Raw genomic sequence first — 21,071 nt, 5'->3', positions numbered from 1 at the left:
AACTGAATGATAGATGGCTCAATCTCAGAAGAACAAATCATCACAAAAGAGGAGTCCTGATAAAAGCTGTTTGTTTAGAGAAAATACAGGTCTTTTGGCTTCAAACACTTCTCATTTCCTCCTTTTAAGTTTTCCTGAGGCAGTAAAAATAATTAAGTTTCTATTTGCAGATATCAGTTTTTATGTGGTCCGTAAATGTCACATACTTATTACAGAACTGTTATAGAGAGCTTTAAGTCTCAAAAACAAAAGGTAAGGTGAAACAACCACTGTGATAGCATTTCTGGCTACAAAAAAAAAATAAAAAATCTGCTGCTCTTAGGAAGTATTTTTCCAGTTTTCAAATAACAGATAAGAGGTAGAAAAAAAAAGATTATTTGTCCAGATTTAGCATTCTGATGAAAATGCCTGCACAGCACTGCTGTTTTGTAAGAAGCAAAAGGGTTTATATGCATATAGACATATGAAATGTACCTGATTTTACATTAAGCACAATTCCAAAATTTTCACTGTTAATATATCAACCTCAAAATAGCAAGTTTTCATAATTAAAGCTTCAGTTTCCCTAGCAAAATGATGGGAGAGTTAAAAACTTAACATTATTTTCTGGAAATAATTTCAATTCATTTTCTTTTGCCGTTGTGTTTACTTACTGCTTGGCAAATGCTGGCATTCCTGGTCTGAGTTACGCCTCCAATAAACATCACACACGTCAGGAAAATGTGAAAACTCAGGTTAACTAGCATATGCCAGCTTTTCACACTGATCCTGATCATGCTGTTAGAAAAAAATAGGTAACATAAAAACAGAGCATAGCTGAACTATCCTCTTTCAGAAACAAGAAAGATACAATCGTGTTAAATTAGACATAATTACTGTTAATGTCTGTTTGACTACCATGCATTTTGCAATCAAACAAGCTCTGGACTTCATTACAAGAAATTAACACAGCCCCTCCTATTAACCAGCTTTATACAACTACCTTGGGCTTGATTAAAAAAAAAAAAGTCAGGGTCCAAGCTTTCATGTCAACATAAATAAAAAAAGTAGAACATTGTTTAATTTCATTGTCATTTTTGACAGTGGTCATTTCCATCATCACAAAGGAAAAGAGAAGAATTAAAGAAATACGCTGTTACAAGATCTAAACTACCACACCAAAAAAAAATAATAATAATAAAAAAAAATAAAAAACACATTTTATAAGAAAATATGGATACAGATTTCTGTGTCATGTTCAAAACCTAAAGAAAAGGTTGTCCTAAGCATTAAGAAAGCAGTTTAGTCTATTTTGATTCATACCTGTGATGGTATATGTAGCTGACTATGATCATCAAGAGGCACATTAACAAAACCATGGCAGTGGCATAAATTACCGGATGCAAAAGATCAGCTGGCTGTGTGTATAATTCAGCTTCTGTCAAGTCCTGACAACAAAACCAAAAGTAACATTAGTCCATCTCTTTATTCTGGAGGAAAGAAAGAGGAAAAATACATACATAGAATTAACAGGAACACTACAGATAAAATACTATGTCCCCACTACCTCCCCAAGTTATTAAGGGTCTCAAATACCTGCTTTTCTAACTGAATGTTATAAACACAGTCATATTTTGAAGCACACGTATAAAGGAATACAGGGACAAGTTAGTGGCCCTGATGAAAGAAATGTTATTATTTTTAAAATCCATATAAGTTTGCACAGCAGGTAGAATAATGCTGTGTTCCAAGATCAGCATCTGCAATACCATGGACAACTTAAAGAGAAACCACCCTCATCAAGTTTGCAGATGATGCTAAAGTGCGGGAGTAGATCAGCAGGCTGGAGGATATTCAGAAGGGCAAAGAAATGGGCTGGGAAATGTCATGAATTTCATCAAAGGAAGAGCTGAATGTTCTGCATCTGGAATGAAATAACTCCCATGAATGCAACAGTATGGGCTAGGGGCTGGACTGAATAGAAAGAAAAGAAAGAAGTGCCTGAGGGTCCTGGTAGACAGAACTTGAACACAAGTCAGTAGCATACACTACAGCCCAAGGCCACACTTCATTGTACCAGTGAAAATGACACGCAGATAAATTGAAGCCATTATTCCCTTCTGCTTAGCACTGTGCAACCACCTGTGCAGAACTGTATTCAGCTGGAGGCCTGCTAGTACAGGAAAGACACTGACACAAAGGATGGTGCAACAGGCAAAGCATACAATGAGGCTGAAAAAGCTGGATCTCTGAGAAGAAAGATGGGGCAAAAATCAATATTATTATATTGGACTAGTTATTCTACTAAGAAATCTCATTATTATACTGAGCTATCTACCAGAATTGTATAAAGACAACCAAGTCAAACTTTCCGGAGCCGAACAGAGTAAACTGAGAGGCAATGGATTTCTTATTACAAAAGCTTAAAAAATAGGAATTCTATGGATTGGGTACATTTCAGATGAGGTTGAAACAATTTGCTAGGATTGTTTCCGTAATGGTAACAAATTTGAAAAACACCTCGGTATCTTCTGACACAGAATATGTTTGCCTAACTACTATCAGTGAAAAAACAGCTATTTCTTTCTTTTCAGAATAGAATGTATACAGAAGTAGTTTTCCTAGCTACAAGTGGTGAGTAACTCAACAAGAGTTGTGAGAAGTTCAAATCTGTGCTGAGGGAAAGAACAAATTCAGCCTCCATAGAAAACAGAACATTAGGAAAAAGCTTCAACTTGCTTCAAGAAAAATCACAGCGATATACAATCTATTTTGGAGGTTAAGATGGGTAATCTGATTTTACAGACAGGAGAAGAGCTCTTGAACCAACAATCACCATCAAATTAGATTTGGCAGTGTATTCACTACTCCTTCAATTGTTCTTTTATCAGAATATATATTTGTTATTGCTAAGTAACTTACCAACCTTACCTCAAATTAATTTGATCAAACTGCCTGTTTGATTTTCATGATTTTTTTTTTCTTTTTCCCTCCAAAAACTGGATAAAAATGCTTTGAAAAAGATCATAAGACACTACACCTCAAGCAGCCATTGCTGTCAGAACCTAATGCTGCCCATGGTCCAGCCAATATCCACCTGGAGATCCCTAGGAGCACATTGCTGTGACAAGTATGAGTAAAGGTATTGTCACACAACTGAGAACAAAAACCACAGGAGAGTCCAGTTGCTGCTTCCAAGTTGCTGACAGGTAGCATGATGTCATGTATCATTTGGTATAAGCTTATAGACAACAAAAGCTACAAAATCACAAAATTTAAAATAAACTTCTAAAACTTTTGAGAAAATTCAACTTGACCCAATACTCACTAGATCAATGGAACTCTCACTGACTGCGCTGTCCATTTTTAATCACAGAATCATAGAATGGCCTGGATTGAAAAGGATCATAATGATCATCCAGTTTCAACTCCCCTGCTGTGGACAGGGATGCCAACCACCGGAATAGGCAGCCCAGAGACACATTCAGCCTGGCCTTGAACGTGCCCAGGGATGGAAAGCAGGCTATCATGGTCTTTTTAAATTTTCAATTAAATAATACATAGGCATAATAAAAATCATCTTCAGCAGCTACTTAGAGAGCCAGAAGTTCTGTGGTGTTTTAAACTACATGCAAGGAACAGCTTAACAGATGATATTTGGTCTTCCTTCTCTTTCACCTATCCTCTCCCATCTCTACTGTCCAACACTTTGGGCATTAGATAATATTTAAGGAATACCAGTTCTGAGCACACACAGAAGGACAGACATTAGCAGAAAAGGATTAAAGCTGCCTCATCCTCTTTTTTGACTTCTGATTGTCAGCAGTGTTTTGTGTGTCTCACAATATACGCAGATATTGATGCAATCGTGGCATATGTAAATTTAGAACATCACTTATAGCTGCAGATTAAGTATGCCCTTCATTTTTCTTCCTCCAGATGGCAGAAACGTGACCAATTTTAAGCAGAATTTCTCTTTGTATGCGTACTATACCTAAATACGAAGTTTAATTCAGTTCTAAAGATGACACGTTTTGCAAGTTAACAGCTATTTCTTAAGGCTTTTACAATTTCACCCTGTTTCTTACTAGTTTACCACTTCTATGGCATCACATTTTATAGATGGTGATGACAGAGCAGGTCAACAGTTACTGGCTGTAAACAGGAAGCTTCCCAAGCCAAATTTCAAACTGAAGAGCTCTGGGAACAGAGAAGAAATCCTACTTCCTAAGTGAAATGCAAGAAATGAAGGCGCCTCTCTCCCTTTTTATTTATCTATCCTTGCATTTTAGAACTTGTTTTTTTTATCTCAAACACTCATCAATTAATCCCACTTTGACAGTTTTCCACTTAAAGCTCATCTTGAATGAAAACTTATATTTACAGAAACAGCAACTGAAGACTTCTGTCTTGCTTTCTGTGAAAAGGAACAAGGGAATGCTTACTTTAATGCAAGAACAAGGAACAATTGTGGTTCCAACACTTCTAAGTTCCAGAAAGAACATGTAATGTTAAGTACCATACCATCAGAACTGCATAGTTGCTGAGGGAGTAGCACTGAATGGTAGTAATGTTTTCATCAGACAGAAGAATGCGACAGCCATCAGACTTCCATCCCCCTTGTCCGTTCAGTAGATCAAAGTCCCACTGAGCTGCAACAGCATCTGCTCCATGTGCAATGCGTCTCAGTGTCACATTAATAGGAACATGGTGACTGGCTGGGTTCAAACCATCTATTACAAAATAAATGCAGTTGCACATAAATTTCTCAGCAGGTCAAATGCTAAAAAACAAACTATTATTTTTTAAATATGCACAAACTTGACGCAAATAAGTCCAGAAAAGGGCCTCAAAGATCATAAAAAGGTAACAATAAAAAACAAACCTATCTTGGTTAGGATGACTGGTGTCACAACTGTACGACGTTTCCCATCATCAGCAAGGTTTGTTGAATTTCCTGTTGCTGGAAAAAGCTTTCCATTACGAAATGCAATAAGCTGAAGCTTGTAGACAGACTCATCTGCTGGTCTGATCTCTCGTTTTTGCTTTTGTGTGAAAAGGGAAGCTGGCAACTGGATAGAAGCCTCTATGATTGTATTCTAGAAGTAAAGAGATTGTGAAAGTTTGAAAGAGAAAATGAAATTTTCTTTATAGACGAAAACAACTCCTCATGCCCGAGCACCATCATAAATGAATGCACTGCAACAAACTATCTTCCAAATCTGACACAGTAGAGGCCCTGAATGTATTGTCTTATCCCTTTTTTAAAAAGGAAAAAAAAAAGTGCTAAGATTCCATAATTGCCTTAATTGTTACAGCTAGTAAAGTTAAGTGGAAATCAGTAAGTTACAACAATTTCCAGACTTTTGGCAACTGGAAGCAGTAACCAGTGCCAGGTGGGAATGTGTACATGCAGCAAAGCACAATTTCCTGTAACTGCACATCAGTGTCATAGAAAATGATGCACTCCACCCAATAAGGTTTTGTTACATTGTACATAAGTTACGGTAAGGAAGCATGCCCGTAAATTGCACAGGATTACACAATTATTTTAAATATGCATCCTGTAGTGATGTTCAAACACAGTAGGTGATAAAAGCAAATTGTTGTGCAAGCCATTCTTTCATTCTGATACACAGATGTGTACATGCCCACAAAAACGCACGCCTAAAATAAATTAATACATGTGCCTAAAATAAAAGAATAAATATATATTAACATATTTAAAAAAATGAGCCTTTCAAGCCCATGCATGTGTACCATTTTCCAGTTGGATTAACACTGTAAGCTGATTGATATGTAATTTAATATGTAATGGAGAAGAAAATACAGCAAAATAAAATACAATAACTATTAAGACAAGGGAGAATTTCAATTTCCCTTCTTTTGAAGCACAGAAGCTTTCCACTTAACATATCTCAAACAGGAAAACCACACCTACTCATTAAGAAGTGTGTCCATTAAGAAATTATTCCAAAATCAAACTACATTATCCCTTGGCATTTTAATTATCCTCTGTCACAGTCATTCTGGATTACGTAAGAATGCTACTTTAATATTAGAAGTTACTTTCCAAGTGATTCATATTTATTATATCATTACAAAGACAGGGGGAAAACAATGAATATCCAACCTTTAAAGCCAGGCTTGACAGTGTATTTGAAACATTGCACTTAAAACTTAGTTGCTTGTCTAGATTTCCATCTGGATCTCTTCTCCCGTAATCACTGAGTCCTGTACGGTCTGATGTAGCCACTTTCTGAAATACGGTGCACGTCATCCCAGTGAACCCAGCAGCCTTTATTACATAAGCCTCAAGAGCAATGTTTGGAGAATACTGTAACAACAAGAAAAAATTAACAATAGAACATATGCATTACAAAAATAACAAATAATATTTAAGAGATTCTCAACTGTAACAGCAAGCAAAAAAAGCAGCAACTGTATTCCCATGTATCTGGAAGGGAATTCAGAATATTTTTCCTCTCTTCCCCACATAAAAACAGCAGACATTTTAGATAACATCAAGTTCTATTAAGCAAGGAAAAATAATCAGCAAAATGTTTTCTAAACAAATCAATACTTACAGTGGAATAAACTTGAGCTCCATTGGCAAGCCGATACATAGCAATTTTTTGTAGACATTGTACAATTCTAGTGCAAGCCTTGGATTCCCTTTGTGCCATCCACAGAACACGTTCATCAGCTAACATAATGTTACTTGCTATGTCCACCATCACATCGCCAAGCTAACAAGGAGAAGAAATAGGGTTATTTTGCATCTTCAATAACATACATCAAGGAGAATAATCACCAGAAAAGACAATGCTACTTCTCAACATCAACACTCAAATATCACACCAATGCAATTTGCATATTAACGCTGCACTTATAGAAAACATGAAAAATGCAGGTATGTCATTAAGATTCAAAAGGTATAATACTCCATGTTCTGCTCTAATATTCGTTTGAAAGAACAATTTGCAATCAAATTTAAAGCTAAAATAAATACAAATAACAATAAGTCGGCTATAGTAGAGTTTGCACATCAGGTAGAAAAAAAATAGAATAGAATAATACAGGAAGAACTGGCACACAATCCTTTGTCTCCTCTTACTTTGGTTATGCCTGTCCTTTCTTTGACTCCTTCCTTGCTTGTCATTAATTTTACATGAACAGTTTTAGGTCACAAGCTATTCATGAGAGATGGCAAGTGTTGCTCATCCATCTTACCTGGTCTTCTGTATGATGAAATACAAACCAACAGACTGAATTCCTTCATGCACACACTACCAAGTGTCTACATTGGCCTGCGCTAGATTTTTCACAGCATTTTAGAAAGTGACAAACGTTGCACCAGAGGTGAAAATTCATATACTCTGAATTGAATGAATAGCCATTCTCAGAGACTACACTTTGCCACTGTAATTTTCTACATAAAGAATACAAGGTTGGGCAGGGAAATAATCTCCCTTACATCCAGAATTCTTTTTTTTTTTTTTTTTTAATTACTATCTATACTTTCAAGAACATTGCTAGCAAGATAAGAACATAGCAGATTGTTTTCCTTTTTAAAAATCTTTAAAAATAAAGGCAAAAATGCTAAAACATTCACTGTTTTAGGAACTGAGTTTTTAGGGACAGATTCTATAGACAGTAAAAACTCAAAAACTAACAAAAAGCATCGAGCAAAATCTGCATGCTGAAGCCCTTTTTGTTGAATTCACAATAATAGATCGAACTTAAATTAATTGAAGATGCTCATTATTATTTTACAATACCATGCCTAAAACATCTACATATATTTTATACATCTACACATGGTGTTTTTACATTACGTTATTAGTGTTAAGATCCTGAAATCATATTTTTAAATACTGCACGTTAATCTTTCACTTTAAGGTATGCATAAGCTTTTTAAGCTACAACCTAATTTATAACAATCTACTGAGAACCTTATGAGTGTCTTCAGCTTTTTTCTTTCACATGAAAAAATATTTTTAATGAAACACTTTACAATTTACAGTATTTGTATTTCAGAATAGCCACTGTAATGCACAATGAAGTGACCACAATATCATACCCACAGTTAAAAAGAGTTCTGCAGACTGAGACACTAACAAGAAACATGTCAGTCTTCCTAACTAGTAGAGTATTAAATAAAATTGCACTCACACCAACAGTTTAAAACACGGTTGATTTAAAATCAAACCAATTAAGATAAAAGAACATAAAAGACAAGCCTGAAATTACCAACAAATTTAACTTTTTCTTTTCTGTATCATTTATTACCTTCAAACATGGCAAGTCAGTGCCAGATTGTGCAGCTCTACAGACAATAAGTCACCTCTGAGAAAAAAGTATCCTTATAATGTAGGAAATCACACAGCACTTTAAAATATTTCTGCTTTCAGCTGGATACAAAATTAGCCATTTAACGAACTGTTTTTTTAATTGCAAGATGTACCAAAAAAATTGCAAGCTATGATTGTAAGAATGAATTGTAGACTGAAAATTCTTTAAAGTGTTTTGTGAAGAATTTAGAGCCAGCATTTATGGTTTTCCAGGGGGTGGAGAGGGAGATTTGTCTGCTTTTTTTTTTTTTTTTTTGTTCAAGTTTAAAATCAAAACATCGTAATCAACAACTGCCCAACATGCACTGTAGAGTGAGATCAATATAACCTCTGTTCAGCAGTGAAACAGAGAGTTCCTGCCCATCAGTGGGACTATTTCATCATTCACACTTTTCTCCCCAACAATGAGCGTTCTCTAAGATTTTATTTTAATGTCTTATCCTTCAAAATGTAGGAATTCTGAAAACATTAGAGATACAGCTCAATACTGAATAAAGACATCCTACCATGGTGGGAGGGGAGAATATAAGTCTTGTTTTATTCATTATTGAGAGGATCTCTGAGGCTTTCATTATTCATCTCTTTAGATAAGAATAAAAAAACAATGAAAACCTGTGTGACCCACTCCATATTAAATAAAAACAGACTTACTGTACCTATCTCCCTGTTCCAGTGCTGACCAGAGGTGTTACTCACATTACAGGTCCAGTGAATGCTGGATGTTCTCAGCGCAAATGCAAAGTCTGTGACCATGGGTCAGCAACTTCAGGGACCTACTAAACAAACAAAAACATGGAACAGAATCTGATAAACCACTAACTCGGTGCCTGAATCTGTTGTTGAGAAGGCTTCACTGCTCAGAATACTTCAGGACCCATGGTTATTTTTAAAGCAGCGTCAAGTTATCCAGTTACCTCTTTATATTTTTCTGCAAATCTTCCAAATTTCTCTATCATTTCAGCCACAAAAATGACATCCATCTTATCAGAAAAATTTGCTGCTTCAACAGTGTAAGCCAAGAGCTGTCTTGCTGTTGCCAATGCATTAGTGAGGTTGAGCGGCATCTACACAAAGAAGAAACAATGTTCATTTTTTAAAAATGCTTAAGTACAAGATAAAGGAAACACTTCAGCAATTCACAAACCAGCATTTTCCAAAAAGGATAACAAACCCCACAGGGATCACAGGAGAGTTCAGTTTAAGTTGCTAGGAACTACCACCCATCTGCTGGCAACACATTTTGTAACACGTCAAAGAACCAAAACTTGTAGCCTTACATTTTACTTTGTCTTATTGTCTTAGAAGGAAGATGTTGTACCACGAAGAGCAAAAAAGACAGTGCTGTTAAGTGCTTATTTTGTTTCGCATGACAGCTTGAGTAATGCGAAACTCCTAAAATATGGTGTTTCATAGCAAGAGAAGCCAAAAGAAATTCCAACACACCACTGCTGTTGCATTCACTCTTGACTGTGTAATTACTGGAAGTGTTTATAATGGAACACATACAAAAATCAAACCCAAGACAGATTATTTCTATGACAAAGTTCATGGCTTCATTCCTGAAACAAGTACCAGGCTGAAAAATTCTATACCACTAAACAGTACCTAACTCCAAAATGCCTGAGTTAGTAGGGGCCAAAACCAGCAAATTTCACACAGCAGAATGCTGTGCAAATGCTACCAGCTCATGTTCAGTTGCTGTTTACCCATTATAATCCAAACTAGAAGCATCTTGCTGCTCCATATTTCAGTATACAAATACTCAGTCTGTCCTACTGAATTTGTAATCTGCCACATAAGCATAGCTGTACATCAGTCCCTGCAGGTCGTAGCCCATCTACATAGATTTGAATGCAATTAATGGAAGATTATTTTTTCCAAAACACTATTTACAATTCAAATATGTGACTCAAAGTTCCAAGTCACAATGTATATTGAACAATGCAAACTTTCAAGTTCTGGTATTTTGTATATTTTCTCTTCACCTTGAATTATATCTGAACGAAAAAAACAAAATAAAACAAAACAAAAAAAAACAACAGTGAAATATAAACTTAAGTTACAAAGATTTTCTTCCATCTTAAATGTATATCTAAAATACCTGGCAGAGTTCTAACATTCAAAAGAGCTCACCAACTATCATTGTGCTCAAAGACTCTAACAATGCTTATATCGTTAATACGTTTAATATGTCTCAAAGAAGTGATAAACGTTTGTGCTTTTTGTGTTTTGCAGTGATGTACCGAAAGCATGCATAAACTAGAGATAAGTCTCTAAAAGAGTCTGGAATGGAAATATTTCATAACTATGCTAAAAAAAAAAATAAAAATCTTTATTTTGATCAGATTAGAGAAGTCTTGTTAATTGTTGTAATTGTATTGTAAATGTAATTTCCCCAGTTAACTCTCGTTATCCACAAAAACAATTATAGGTTTACTGTGTGTATGGGAACTGTTGAGTCACAGCCTGAAACACGGATTGATCACCTGAGGCAAGGACTGAGTCAGCTATGGGAGCACAGGTGAAGGCAATTCACCTGTGAGACTGGAAGGGGTGGAGCCAATCTGCACCTTTCCTGGACCTCACTGCAGGGCTGACTGCCACTGAGGAAGGATCTCTTTCTGGAGCTTTTCATTGTAAGCCTAAATCTTTGGATACAGGTGAGCATTCCTTCTCTGTTTGTACCTTTGTTATCTCACTACAATACTCTTTCCAACTGTACTTTGTTGACTGTACACAGTGCCAGAGGCTGAGCAGAAATTGTTCGCTCTGTAGTAATATAATTACAAAGCTTTTCTCTGTTAAAAATAAAAATGTTTTTTGTAGAATACAGACATGTACCATTCAATTCTCTCTATGCTTTACACAAATACACAAGAATACACTTTTCCTCATGCGTTTAATCTGAGGTCACCCAAAAATTAATCATTCTTAACATAAACCTAGAAGTTCCACTGTACTCAGAAGACACCCATTTATCATAAATCAGCTAGACCACTACGTGCTTAAAAGAAAAGACAGGCTTCAAAGTCTTTATTTTCATAAAAAACCTGATATTATAGAAATGCAGATTACCTGATTGAACATGTAAAGAACTCGAGTCACATCGTTTGCATATTGGCACCTAGAATAATCCTCTTCAGCCCAGTATCCTCCTCTGTCACATCTGCGCCAAGCTCTTCTCTCATCTTGCGAATTGCCAGGATATATCCCACTGCCAGCAGAGTAACGTGTACACAGCAGGTATGCTGTGATGCCTGCCAATGTTCGAGGCCACCTGGGGAGTCAAAAGCAAAAAATACAAATAAAAAAACAAAAGGAAATTTACATGACAAGTAAATAAAAGGATTAAGCACTACAACATGAAATAAAGAGACACTCAAAATTAAGCATCACTAAACTACTTAAAGGGCCACCTTGGCCCACCTTCATTATTTTCAAGCTGTTCATATTTGAATACTATTAACAAAATGAGCACTAATGCTAGCGTATTTTTTCATACTTTCTTGAGTTTGCAGATGATGTGAAAAAGGTGCTCATAAAATCATACAATCATTTGAACTGGAGGGGATCTTTAAAGGTCATCTAGTCCAAGTCCCGTGCAATGAACAGGGATGTCACACAGCTAAATCACATTGCTCAGAGCCTCATTCAGCTTGACTGAACACCTCTCCAAGGATGGTGCATCCACCACATCTCTGGGCAACCTGTGCAAGTGCCTCACTGCTCTTTAGTACAATAAACTTTTTTCTTATATCCAATCCAAATATCCCATCTTTTCATTTGAAACCATATCCCTTGTCCTGTTCACAGGGGATCAAGAGCCTGTCGCCTTATTTCTTGCAGTCCCCCCATAAATACTGAAAAGTTGCTATCAGGTCTCCCCAAAGCCTTCTCTTCTCCAGGAAGATGTTCCATCCCTTGGATCATATCTGTGGCCCTCCTCAAACAGGCCTCTCTTGCACTTAGGGCTCCACATCCGGATGTAGAACCCCTGGTGAGGTCTCACCAGCACAGAGAAGTGCTGATTACCTCCCTCGCCCTGCTGGCCATGCTCCTTTTGTTGCAGCCTAGGGCACACTGCTGGTTCATGTCCAGCTTGCCACCCACCAGTACCCCCCAGTTTGTCGGGCTATACTCTATCCTTTAGTCCAGAGCTTGTATTGATAGAAATTAGGGAGTACTAATTACTAACAACAGTTTACAAGTGTTTTGTTGTTGTTGTTGTTGTGTGGTGCTGTTGTTTTTTAATAAAACTAGCCTACTTAATGGAAAAAAAAGTACTATCTACATACATGCTATATACAGTAGCAAGTCCTGCACATTCTATTTGTCCTGTTCGCACATACTGCATTCATACTAATGCTAAACTGCAGATGAACAGAGGACTACATTCAAAGTGATAAAGAAACAGTACAGCCACCAACTCACATCACAGCCAAACACCTAGCAGTTAGAAATTCATGTGAGAATTAAGTGCTCTCAGTGTTAAGAAATTTGTAAAGGACTCCGTTTACTAACATGACATAGAACTAAGTATTTTAAGGAAACTTTAATACTCTCCATTTTTCTTCTGAAATGTTATTGTGTCTTTTATCTGTAGATGCATATTTTTATTTAAGTAAATATAAGAATAAATACAGGAAATTAAACTGCAATACAACCCTACTACACTGATCACTCAAGAAGAATTGTTTCAAAGGAAAGAATAAGAATACAAAGAAACCAGGCCTGAATTGAGCTGCAACGCTGAGGACAAGGAATGCCAGTCAGGGCCTGCGCATGCTTTCTGCCCTCAACCTGGAAAGATGAAAATAAGCAATATTTCGTAATTCAGAACACTAATGCTTGAAATTCAAGGCAAAAACGATACACACCCACAATAAAGAAGGCTAAATATATCAATTCTCACAATGCAACCAACTAGGCTTAACTAAAACCCAGCAAACATTTCAGCAGCCTAGGCCTTCCATACCATAATTGGATCAAGCTAAAGCAAGCTCTCTTTCAACAGCCTGAAGAACTAACATGTTTTTTCCCCAGTCTTAAGAACTTCTATTGGTTTTACACACCACAGTTGACTCCAAAAACTGAAAAAAGATTACTAGATTACACTGTGATTTAAAATTTGTGGTTATGCTTTTTTTTGTTAGACATCTGGAACGTATTTCAATGAACAGCCATTTAACCAATTACTATCATCTAGAACACACCTAAGTTTGTAATACATATTTCTGTGTTTGGAAGAATCCGAAGTATATGCATTGATGAATGTTCTGGGAAAGTAAAATTTAAGTAATAAAGAAACTGAACAACTCTTTGATCAGCTCAATTTTCCTTTCTTATTAAGTTAATAAAGTCCTCATTCCAAAGACATTGGAGATATCCCAGTTTTCTCTAAAAGATACAACCTCTTGGGGTATCCTAAATCTAATAATTCTATCAACATTATTTTTCTAAATAAGTTTCCACATCAGTGGTGGCACTTCAAAATTGGTATCTACATATAGTTTTCTAAGAGCTGTATTTTTCCAAAGCCTTTTAAGTTGAAGCACAGCTATCTCAGTATTGACTGAATACACGGCTTTACTCCCAATCCTGCCACATGTTGTATGACACATCCCCTAAAACTGGGCAAATATTTTCAATGAAAAAATAATATATTCTATTCCTTTCATAACTACTCACACTTGGTGCTAAAACATTAGAAGTGAGGAAAAAACAAAGTAAAACAACATTAACTCAAATAAAGTCTTTCAGAAATAGTTTTAATTACTACATTTTGCTATTATATTTCTAAGCATCATTGCTAAGCTAGAGATTGAGTCCAGCCCCCCTGCAAATTAGGCCCCTTCCAGCATAAGCCATTTTATGTTTCTATGATATATTGGACATGAACAGTGGGACAATTAAACCTTCCAGGCTTCCTGCCATAAGTTCACACATACAGATCAACGCAATTAAGTACAGTCACTGGGAGCACACGATGGGGAACCAAGCCCCTTATTGTTTTATTCAGAGCATCCTATGTACAGACACAGCCCAGCAGTGGGAACTGATTCCAGCTCCAATTATTCTTCCCTACTTCCCTATTTTTCCATAGTGAATGTTAACCTTAACGATTCTCAGATATGAACTGCTCCACTCCAGTACATTCACAAGGTGAGGCACCTGAGGAAGCCTGGCAGTGTTCATCATTTCTTGTGAGCCGTCAACATCTTTTACACTTCAACCAATTGCTAGCAGAACTGCAGATTTGAATTGTATTAACTCTCTTATTTTATCACTGTATATAATTAGGTGCTCAAAATTTATCATATACACATGAAAGTAGATATCTGTGGGAGAAAATATGATTCATTAACATTTAAGTACTATAATTTCATTTCAGGAGAAAAAGATAGACAATGAGTTTACAGAAGCATTCTTTCTTTCATGCACATTAATTCTATTTTGAAACCATTTATTTCTTTAAGCAGTAACTCTTAGTAACAATGTGTTTTGTTATCATAATTTCATTAGCTTACAGGTGGTCTTTTTTAATTATCACATCATGGTAATTCTCTAACTTCAACGTGACTATTACATTTTTAACGTTAAGCACACTAACAGTTTTCAAAAGGATAATAATAACATTTCTGACAGAATTCTGTCAACTACTAGAGTAAACTTACACTACACACCACAGTTGAAGGATTTACTGAAGCAGAAGCAATAGGTTATATTTTAACATGTAAATTCTATTGTCTATTCATTCACAGACCATAACATATTTCATCTAAAGCCTAAAAGGATGAAGAAAAAAAAAAAAAAAAAAAAAAAAAAAACCCAAAAAAAAACCCAACACCACAGAAGAAAACATTCCCATGATAAACAGTTTTCCCCCAATCTGTATGAACTTAAACTGAACTATTATTACTGCACCAAAGACACTGAAAACAAAAATGTCTCGATCTCTACTCTTTGCTGTCCCATTTCTAAAGAATAAAAATTTAGCTGCCAGTTTTGAAGCTGATTCCAAGCTAAAATGACTTCCCAGTTCCAACTAAAAAACTATAACATCACATTCACCTACGATCATTTACAACCATCTGCTCAGAACCATTTTCTCGCTAGTCAAAGTCTTATTTCCATATGGCCTCAAAAGTAAAAAATTACCCTTTATTATTACTCTACCTAAAATACAAATAGAAGACCGTTATAGTAAACCCAGACACAGTGAAGCTTTCGATAAGCTGAACATTTCCTGAAATCTTATTTCTTTCCACTGAATTCTAGAGGGGGTAAAGCCTATTACACTGAACAGTCACCAAACAGCACAGGTTAATTTAATGGAAAACACTTTGAAATAGGCTCTTACCATCTGTTTTCACCTCTAATGGCAAATCAAAGAAGAACAATTCACACTTGCATCATAAAAAAAATGCATAAGTGATTTAAATAGATGCACATGCCCTTTGATGAATACAGCATCCATCTCTTTGACTTTCTTCACCTTTTATCTTAAGCAGGAAGTTCTCATTTGCTAACGCAGTGCTCATCCCCTTAGTATGAGCCAACAAAGTGTTAAAAGAGGATGTTCAGTGTTTCCTAAATATATAATTCATTACAATGTGAAAGCAAAACTCTTCAGTAATTTCAAATTGCTTTTGTGTGGCAAGTATACTTAAAGTTTCTTCCCTTAATAACACTTCCTTAGTACCTAGAAACCCACTACTTCTCAAAATCATCCATATGATGAACAAGATGAAATCAACACAAATATTCGGAGTCAGTTCTTCCTCTGAATTTTTGCTACAACTGGAGAAGGCCTTCTGCACTTGAAAGCTTCTCCTTTTTTCTCCCCATAAACTATTTCCCAGTAATATGCTGTAACTTGTTTTTCATTCCTTAAAATATCTTATTTCTATAGAAAGATGATGACTTTGAAGAACTCTAATGTACACAGAGAAAGGAACAAAAATTTGTAAATATACATGGAAGATCAGTCAGAAGATTAGCAAAGCCAAGCAACATAAACAAACACAAATGAAAAGCAGTTGCGTTATAGTTAAGAAATCCTACAAATAGCAGTAACAAATTATGTTGTGACAAACTAATTATGTGTATAAACTACTGTAGGGAGGTACAACACAGAGTATTATAAAGGGAATTACCTTACATACAGAGAATCTATACAGAAGCTACCTGGCACCTCCAGGAGTAACGTGTTGTTAAGAGTGACCAGCAGCAGAAAGATCAGAAAAGGGAAAACAGGTGAAGAGGTAAGAACAAAAGACAAAATACTCTGCAATATCCAGCACAATGGAATATCAGAGCTAGCTCTGCAGTTCCAAAAGTCGTAAAAAGGAAGCAGCATTCACATTTTCTAATATTACATGTTTCTTACATAGTTATTTTGTTGTTTGGGAGCAGAAATATTTTCAAAATAAAGAGACAACTTGGTGGAAAACTCAACCCCATCAGTACATACTCCAATTAACAGCTCTTCTAAAAAGTTTCATTCCAAGAGCTTATATATATCATAGTTTACTTTCCATCTATTCCAAAGATGCAAGTTAACAAGATCAGAATTTACTAATTCAGTTGTGTGCATTTCAACATATATTAACCTAGAATAGCTAAAAATCTATTACATATGATTTACAAATGAACATCGAAGAATGTGACTTAAAGGCAAAACTGTTCAGTTGAATACCAACCTGAAATCTCCTTTATTGTTCACAACTCTCTCTGGAGGGCAGTACTGTGCAGAACTTTCTAATACCACAATGTCTACTGTCCTGGTATTATTTCCACGTCTGGTTTGTACGTGGCAGCCCCAATTCCCTGTGGAGCCAGCCTGAATGTTTGAGATTGTCAGCGCACTGGAAAGACAGAATAAACAAACAAATCTCAACAATCTTGCAACAATTTACTTAAGTTTTCAGCAAAACAAATAAAGCACAGATACACAATGGAAAAAGCAACTAGTTACGTAAAACTGGGATCCTGTAAGTTACCCATGAACTGCACTGTAATTAACAACGAAATATTTGCTATTCTTCTAGCTCTCATTTATGCTAAGGCAGGAGAGAAAAAGAAAAGCTACAAGAAAATGCTTCTCAATTTCTGAACAAAAAGACAGGAAGCCCCAATTACCACTGCTCTTAAGAGTTGCTGCAGAAATGTCAAACTAAGATACTAAGATAATTACCTAAGTGCGTAATTTGTGATAAAGCTCTAATTTACTAATACAATTACTAGACACATAATCGCTCTGTAAATGATGAAAGAGTTAAAAATCTGCTTTAAGTGGAATAAATAATACTCATACATATCTAAGTGTCTGCTGGAGAACTTCAGCATTACCAAATATGGTGTAGTCATAAAGATGGAATAATTCCATGTATTTACCTAAAACATTGTTTTTGTGAATTTAACAAATTAAGACAACAAATGTATCATACCACAAACTATTATTTAATGTTTAATGCATTAGGAAATCCTTATAGTTTCACAAAATACAACTGCAACAGCCCAGGATAATCAGCTCTGTTTCAAACAGGGCTCAGTAGGGGGGAATTTTCAACTGCACAATCTCTAGAGTTCCCTCCTTAATAGGTAGTAACAATGACCAAAACAGTTACTGTAAGATTAGTAGTTAATTAATTAGTTGTTAATGTAAGATTAGATAGTTACAGACTTTGTCCTTGATAGGAAAGTTTCTGCCTACACATTTTTACTCTTTGCAGGCCTTACTAGTCTTTGTAATAGTTACCAAATCAGAGCAAGGAACAATAGTGAAGAAATACAATTCTTCTGCAGACATTTACCTTGCAATCAGTGAGCAGTTATGAATCATATTTTTTTCAACAAAAATACCCTGGGACTCATCTGTTTCCACAATTTTTCCATCTTGATACCACAAGACTTGCATGTCCTGATCAATATATGAAGCCATACATTGGAAGGGTAGACTGTCTCCTTCAAAAACAACCTGGCGGTGAGATGGAGTCATATAGAAAGACGGTAATTCAAGAGGAGGTTCTAAAATTCAAGAAATAAAAGCACAATTAATAGCCAGAAATACGTCATGTAAGCATTTTTCAAAAGAGTAAAAACATTAATTAATTCTGTAATAGTAATATAATCATATAGTAAGCCGATGTTTGAGGTATCAGAAATTCAAACTCATCGCATCCTTTCTCAAAATGTATATTCCTTTAAGTTCAGAAATATTTTGGTAGTCTGCATTTAGAAGAATGAATACAGAACAGTGAAAAATATGCCTACACATTTTATTTCTTCATAATTTCATAGAATTAGAATTGAACATTAAAAGTGGACATACATTCACAGCAGAATCACAGACTTATTTCTGTAAGCAAGCAACACTGGAAGAGGAATAAAGATGAGTCTTTGGAAAAGGATCACTATTACCAAATTTCATTATCTGACTTTCAGATAAATAAAGCGAAGTCAGCACAACATATTAACAGAATAGGGAATAAACCAGAAAACAATGACCAGTTGTCAGAAGTGCTTACCACAGGTTAGAAGCTCTTGCTTAACACCAGTCACTGTCTGCGACTGAAGTGACTTGGGATAGGCACACTTAGTCTCACGTACAGTTATATTTCTTTCTCTTAGCCATTGATGCATCCAGAGTATGTTACAATCACAAAGAAGATAATCAGTCTGAAATTCTCTGCAATGCAAAATGAGTATTCGCAGTGATGAAATGGAAAACTCAGATGTCTGAAAGCTTTACAGGAACAGCTGCAGAGGGCCTAACACAGTCACAGACATGCAGGCAACAGACAATCAAACCCCAGAACACAGCTGCATGGCCTGCTACTATGTATGGTAGCTGCTCTAACACTTTGCAAGCTGTGGTGTCAGCACAAAAGCACATGCCCCCCACGACAGTAATCGTCCCCATACAGATAATATGCCATACCTGCATATGAAATAATTTCTAGTAATTTCTTCAGCTGAGGGAGTTTACGTTATTTAAGCAAACCCAACAAGGGACTCCTAGAATATGCACACTTCACAGGCAAAAAGCTATTATAGCAATCTGATGCTTTAACATTAAAATTCAACAAAAATACAAAAATAACCTCTCACTTATTTCTCTTACAAGGCACTACTCACACAGCCTTAAAGATTATTCTGCCCTATATGCAAATCATATAAGGTTTTTCAGTGATTAATAAAATCTTCTACATATTTTTTAATATTTCCTATTAAAAAGATAAACCCTCCATTAGTGGCTGTTGCAGTCAGTTAAATTCAAAGACAGCATTAATAGTCCACCTGTTTAGAAACAGTTAAAACACACCAAAATGGACCATTCTGTCTATACTGTTTTTATCTCTATTAAAAACCTAACTTTTATTTTTGCAAACGTCTGGAGGACAGAACATAATCACAGGCAGAGCCCTTCAAATATTAAATCAGCATCCTTGTGAAACTCCATTTAGTCTTTGTTCACAGGAATTCCACCAGACATACATTTTTAATAGCAACAGTTATTTTCAGATTGTCTTACCAAACCCGTGATGTTCTTGGATAGCACTCTTTTTGTATACAATTTAAAAGAAAAATCAGTAGTAAGAGCTTGTTAACAATTAAAAGGAGCAGGAGGAAGAAAGGAAATGTTTATTTTTATATACAATAAATTTCCTCAGTATCAAAGCCAGGAATCCCAGTACATGATGAGTAAATGATTATCAGGGAAAAATGCAAGCTAATCAGCACTGTCAAAATTTTAAACTTCCTTTCTTACACAGAACTCAAAATTAAAGAAGGGAAAAATAATGAGTGAGGTTGAGATGTAGCCACCAGTATGTGTAATAAAACTACCATGCTTCAAGGTAAGGCTAAAATTTTCCTTAAAAATATTTGTTCCCTTATTTGAAAAAAAGAGTGTATGATATAATTTAAGACAAAAGTAATAAGTTACACAAAGTAAAACTTCCTCAAACTCTGAAGTTGGTATAAATCTCTTCTCTTACACTGATATAAGAAATATTGTGCATTTTTGGAAGATAGTTAAATAGCCAAACATCTGTATGTACATATTCCATGCACTTACACAGAAAGAATATATATATATATATATATACATTTTGCTAGTGAGAGTACTCACATCAGTGAGAAAATCTATCATTCAAAATCTGTAATATTATGGTAATTCATTTCAGCTATTTTTGGTTCAAACAAAGGGCAATTCCAAGAAAATACAAGCATGCTTCATGAATACAATAAGGATTTTTTTGTGGAGAACAAATGATCGCGCATTTTAAAATCAGATGCAAGTAAGTACTTACAGAGACTTTAGCGAACCAAGATGATCAAACGTTCCCTGCGTAAGCGTAGAAAACAGATTTCCAGAAAGATTTCTAAGAAACAGAAGCAAAATTATTTCAACTCACACTCCAGAGATTGACATTTGATATGTACTTGTATAAAAATTCCTTTCTCAACACAGCATTATTTTTAAAACATACATGATACTATTATGGCACAGTGCTGTAGTTCACATGACTAAGAATCAATTCTAATTTCACAGTCTAGCAAAAAAAAAAACAACAAAACAATCAGTAAAAAAATTTCCTAATAGATTTTTAGCTCAAGAATTTTAAGACTGGAAGGAATCAAGATTTGATAGCAAATATTTTACTAAAGCAACATCCAACAGACATTCAGCCCTGGGTGCATTAAAAGCCAGTCTGGATATGGCTCTGGGCA

At 35.5% G+C, this 21,071-nt stretch overlaps 1 protein-coding gene across 2 annotated transcripts in view; it reads right to left on the bottom strand.

Annotated features, from left to right (window-relative positions):
- Nucleotides 1–21,071, bottom strand: part of ADGRA3 (adhesion G protein-coupled receptor A3) — a 50,639-nt gene that overhangs the window by 6,298 nt on the left and 23,270 nt on the right. For both annotated transcript variants that reach the window (XM_015862795.2, XM_015862794.1), the window contains exons 5-16: nt 20,651–20,722; nt 18,863–19,023; nt 18,149–18,362; nt 17,036–17,200; nt 11,409–11,610; nt 9,248–9,397; nt 6,567–6,728; nt 6,113–6,316; nt 4,865–5,078; nt 4,504–4,712; nt 1,303–1,427; nt 654–777 (exon numbers count right to left, since the gene is read on the bottom strand). In XM_015862795.2, the coding sequence (XP_015718281.1) occupies nt 654–777; nt 1,303–1,427; nt 4,504–4,712; nt 4,865–5,078; nt 6,113–6,316; nt 6,567–6,728; nt 9,248–9,397; nt 11,409–11,610; nt 17,036–17,200; nt 18,149–18,362; nt 18,863–19,023; nt 20,651–20,722 (2,002 nt within the window). The remainder of the gene's footprint in view (nt 1–653; nt 778–1,302; nt 1,428–4,503; nt 4,713–4,864; nt 5,079–6,112; nt 6,317–6,566; nt 6,729–9,247; nt 9,398–11,408; nt 11,611–17,035; nt 17,201–18,148; nt 18,363–18,862; nt 19,024–20,650; nt 20,723–21,071) is intronic.

The sequence above is a fragment of the Coturnix japonica genome, chromosome 4 (genome assembly GCF_001577835.2).
Source record: "Coturnix japonica isolate 7356 chromosome 4, Coturnix japonica 2.1, whole genome shotgun sequence".
Taxonomy (NCBI): Eukaryota; Metazoa; Chordata; class Aves; order Galliformes; family Phasianidae; genus Coturnix; species Coturnix japonica.
This window is presented reverse-complemented; position numbering and strand designations above follow the sequence as displayed.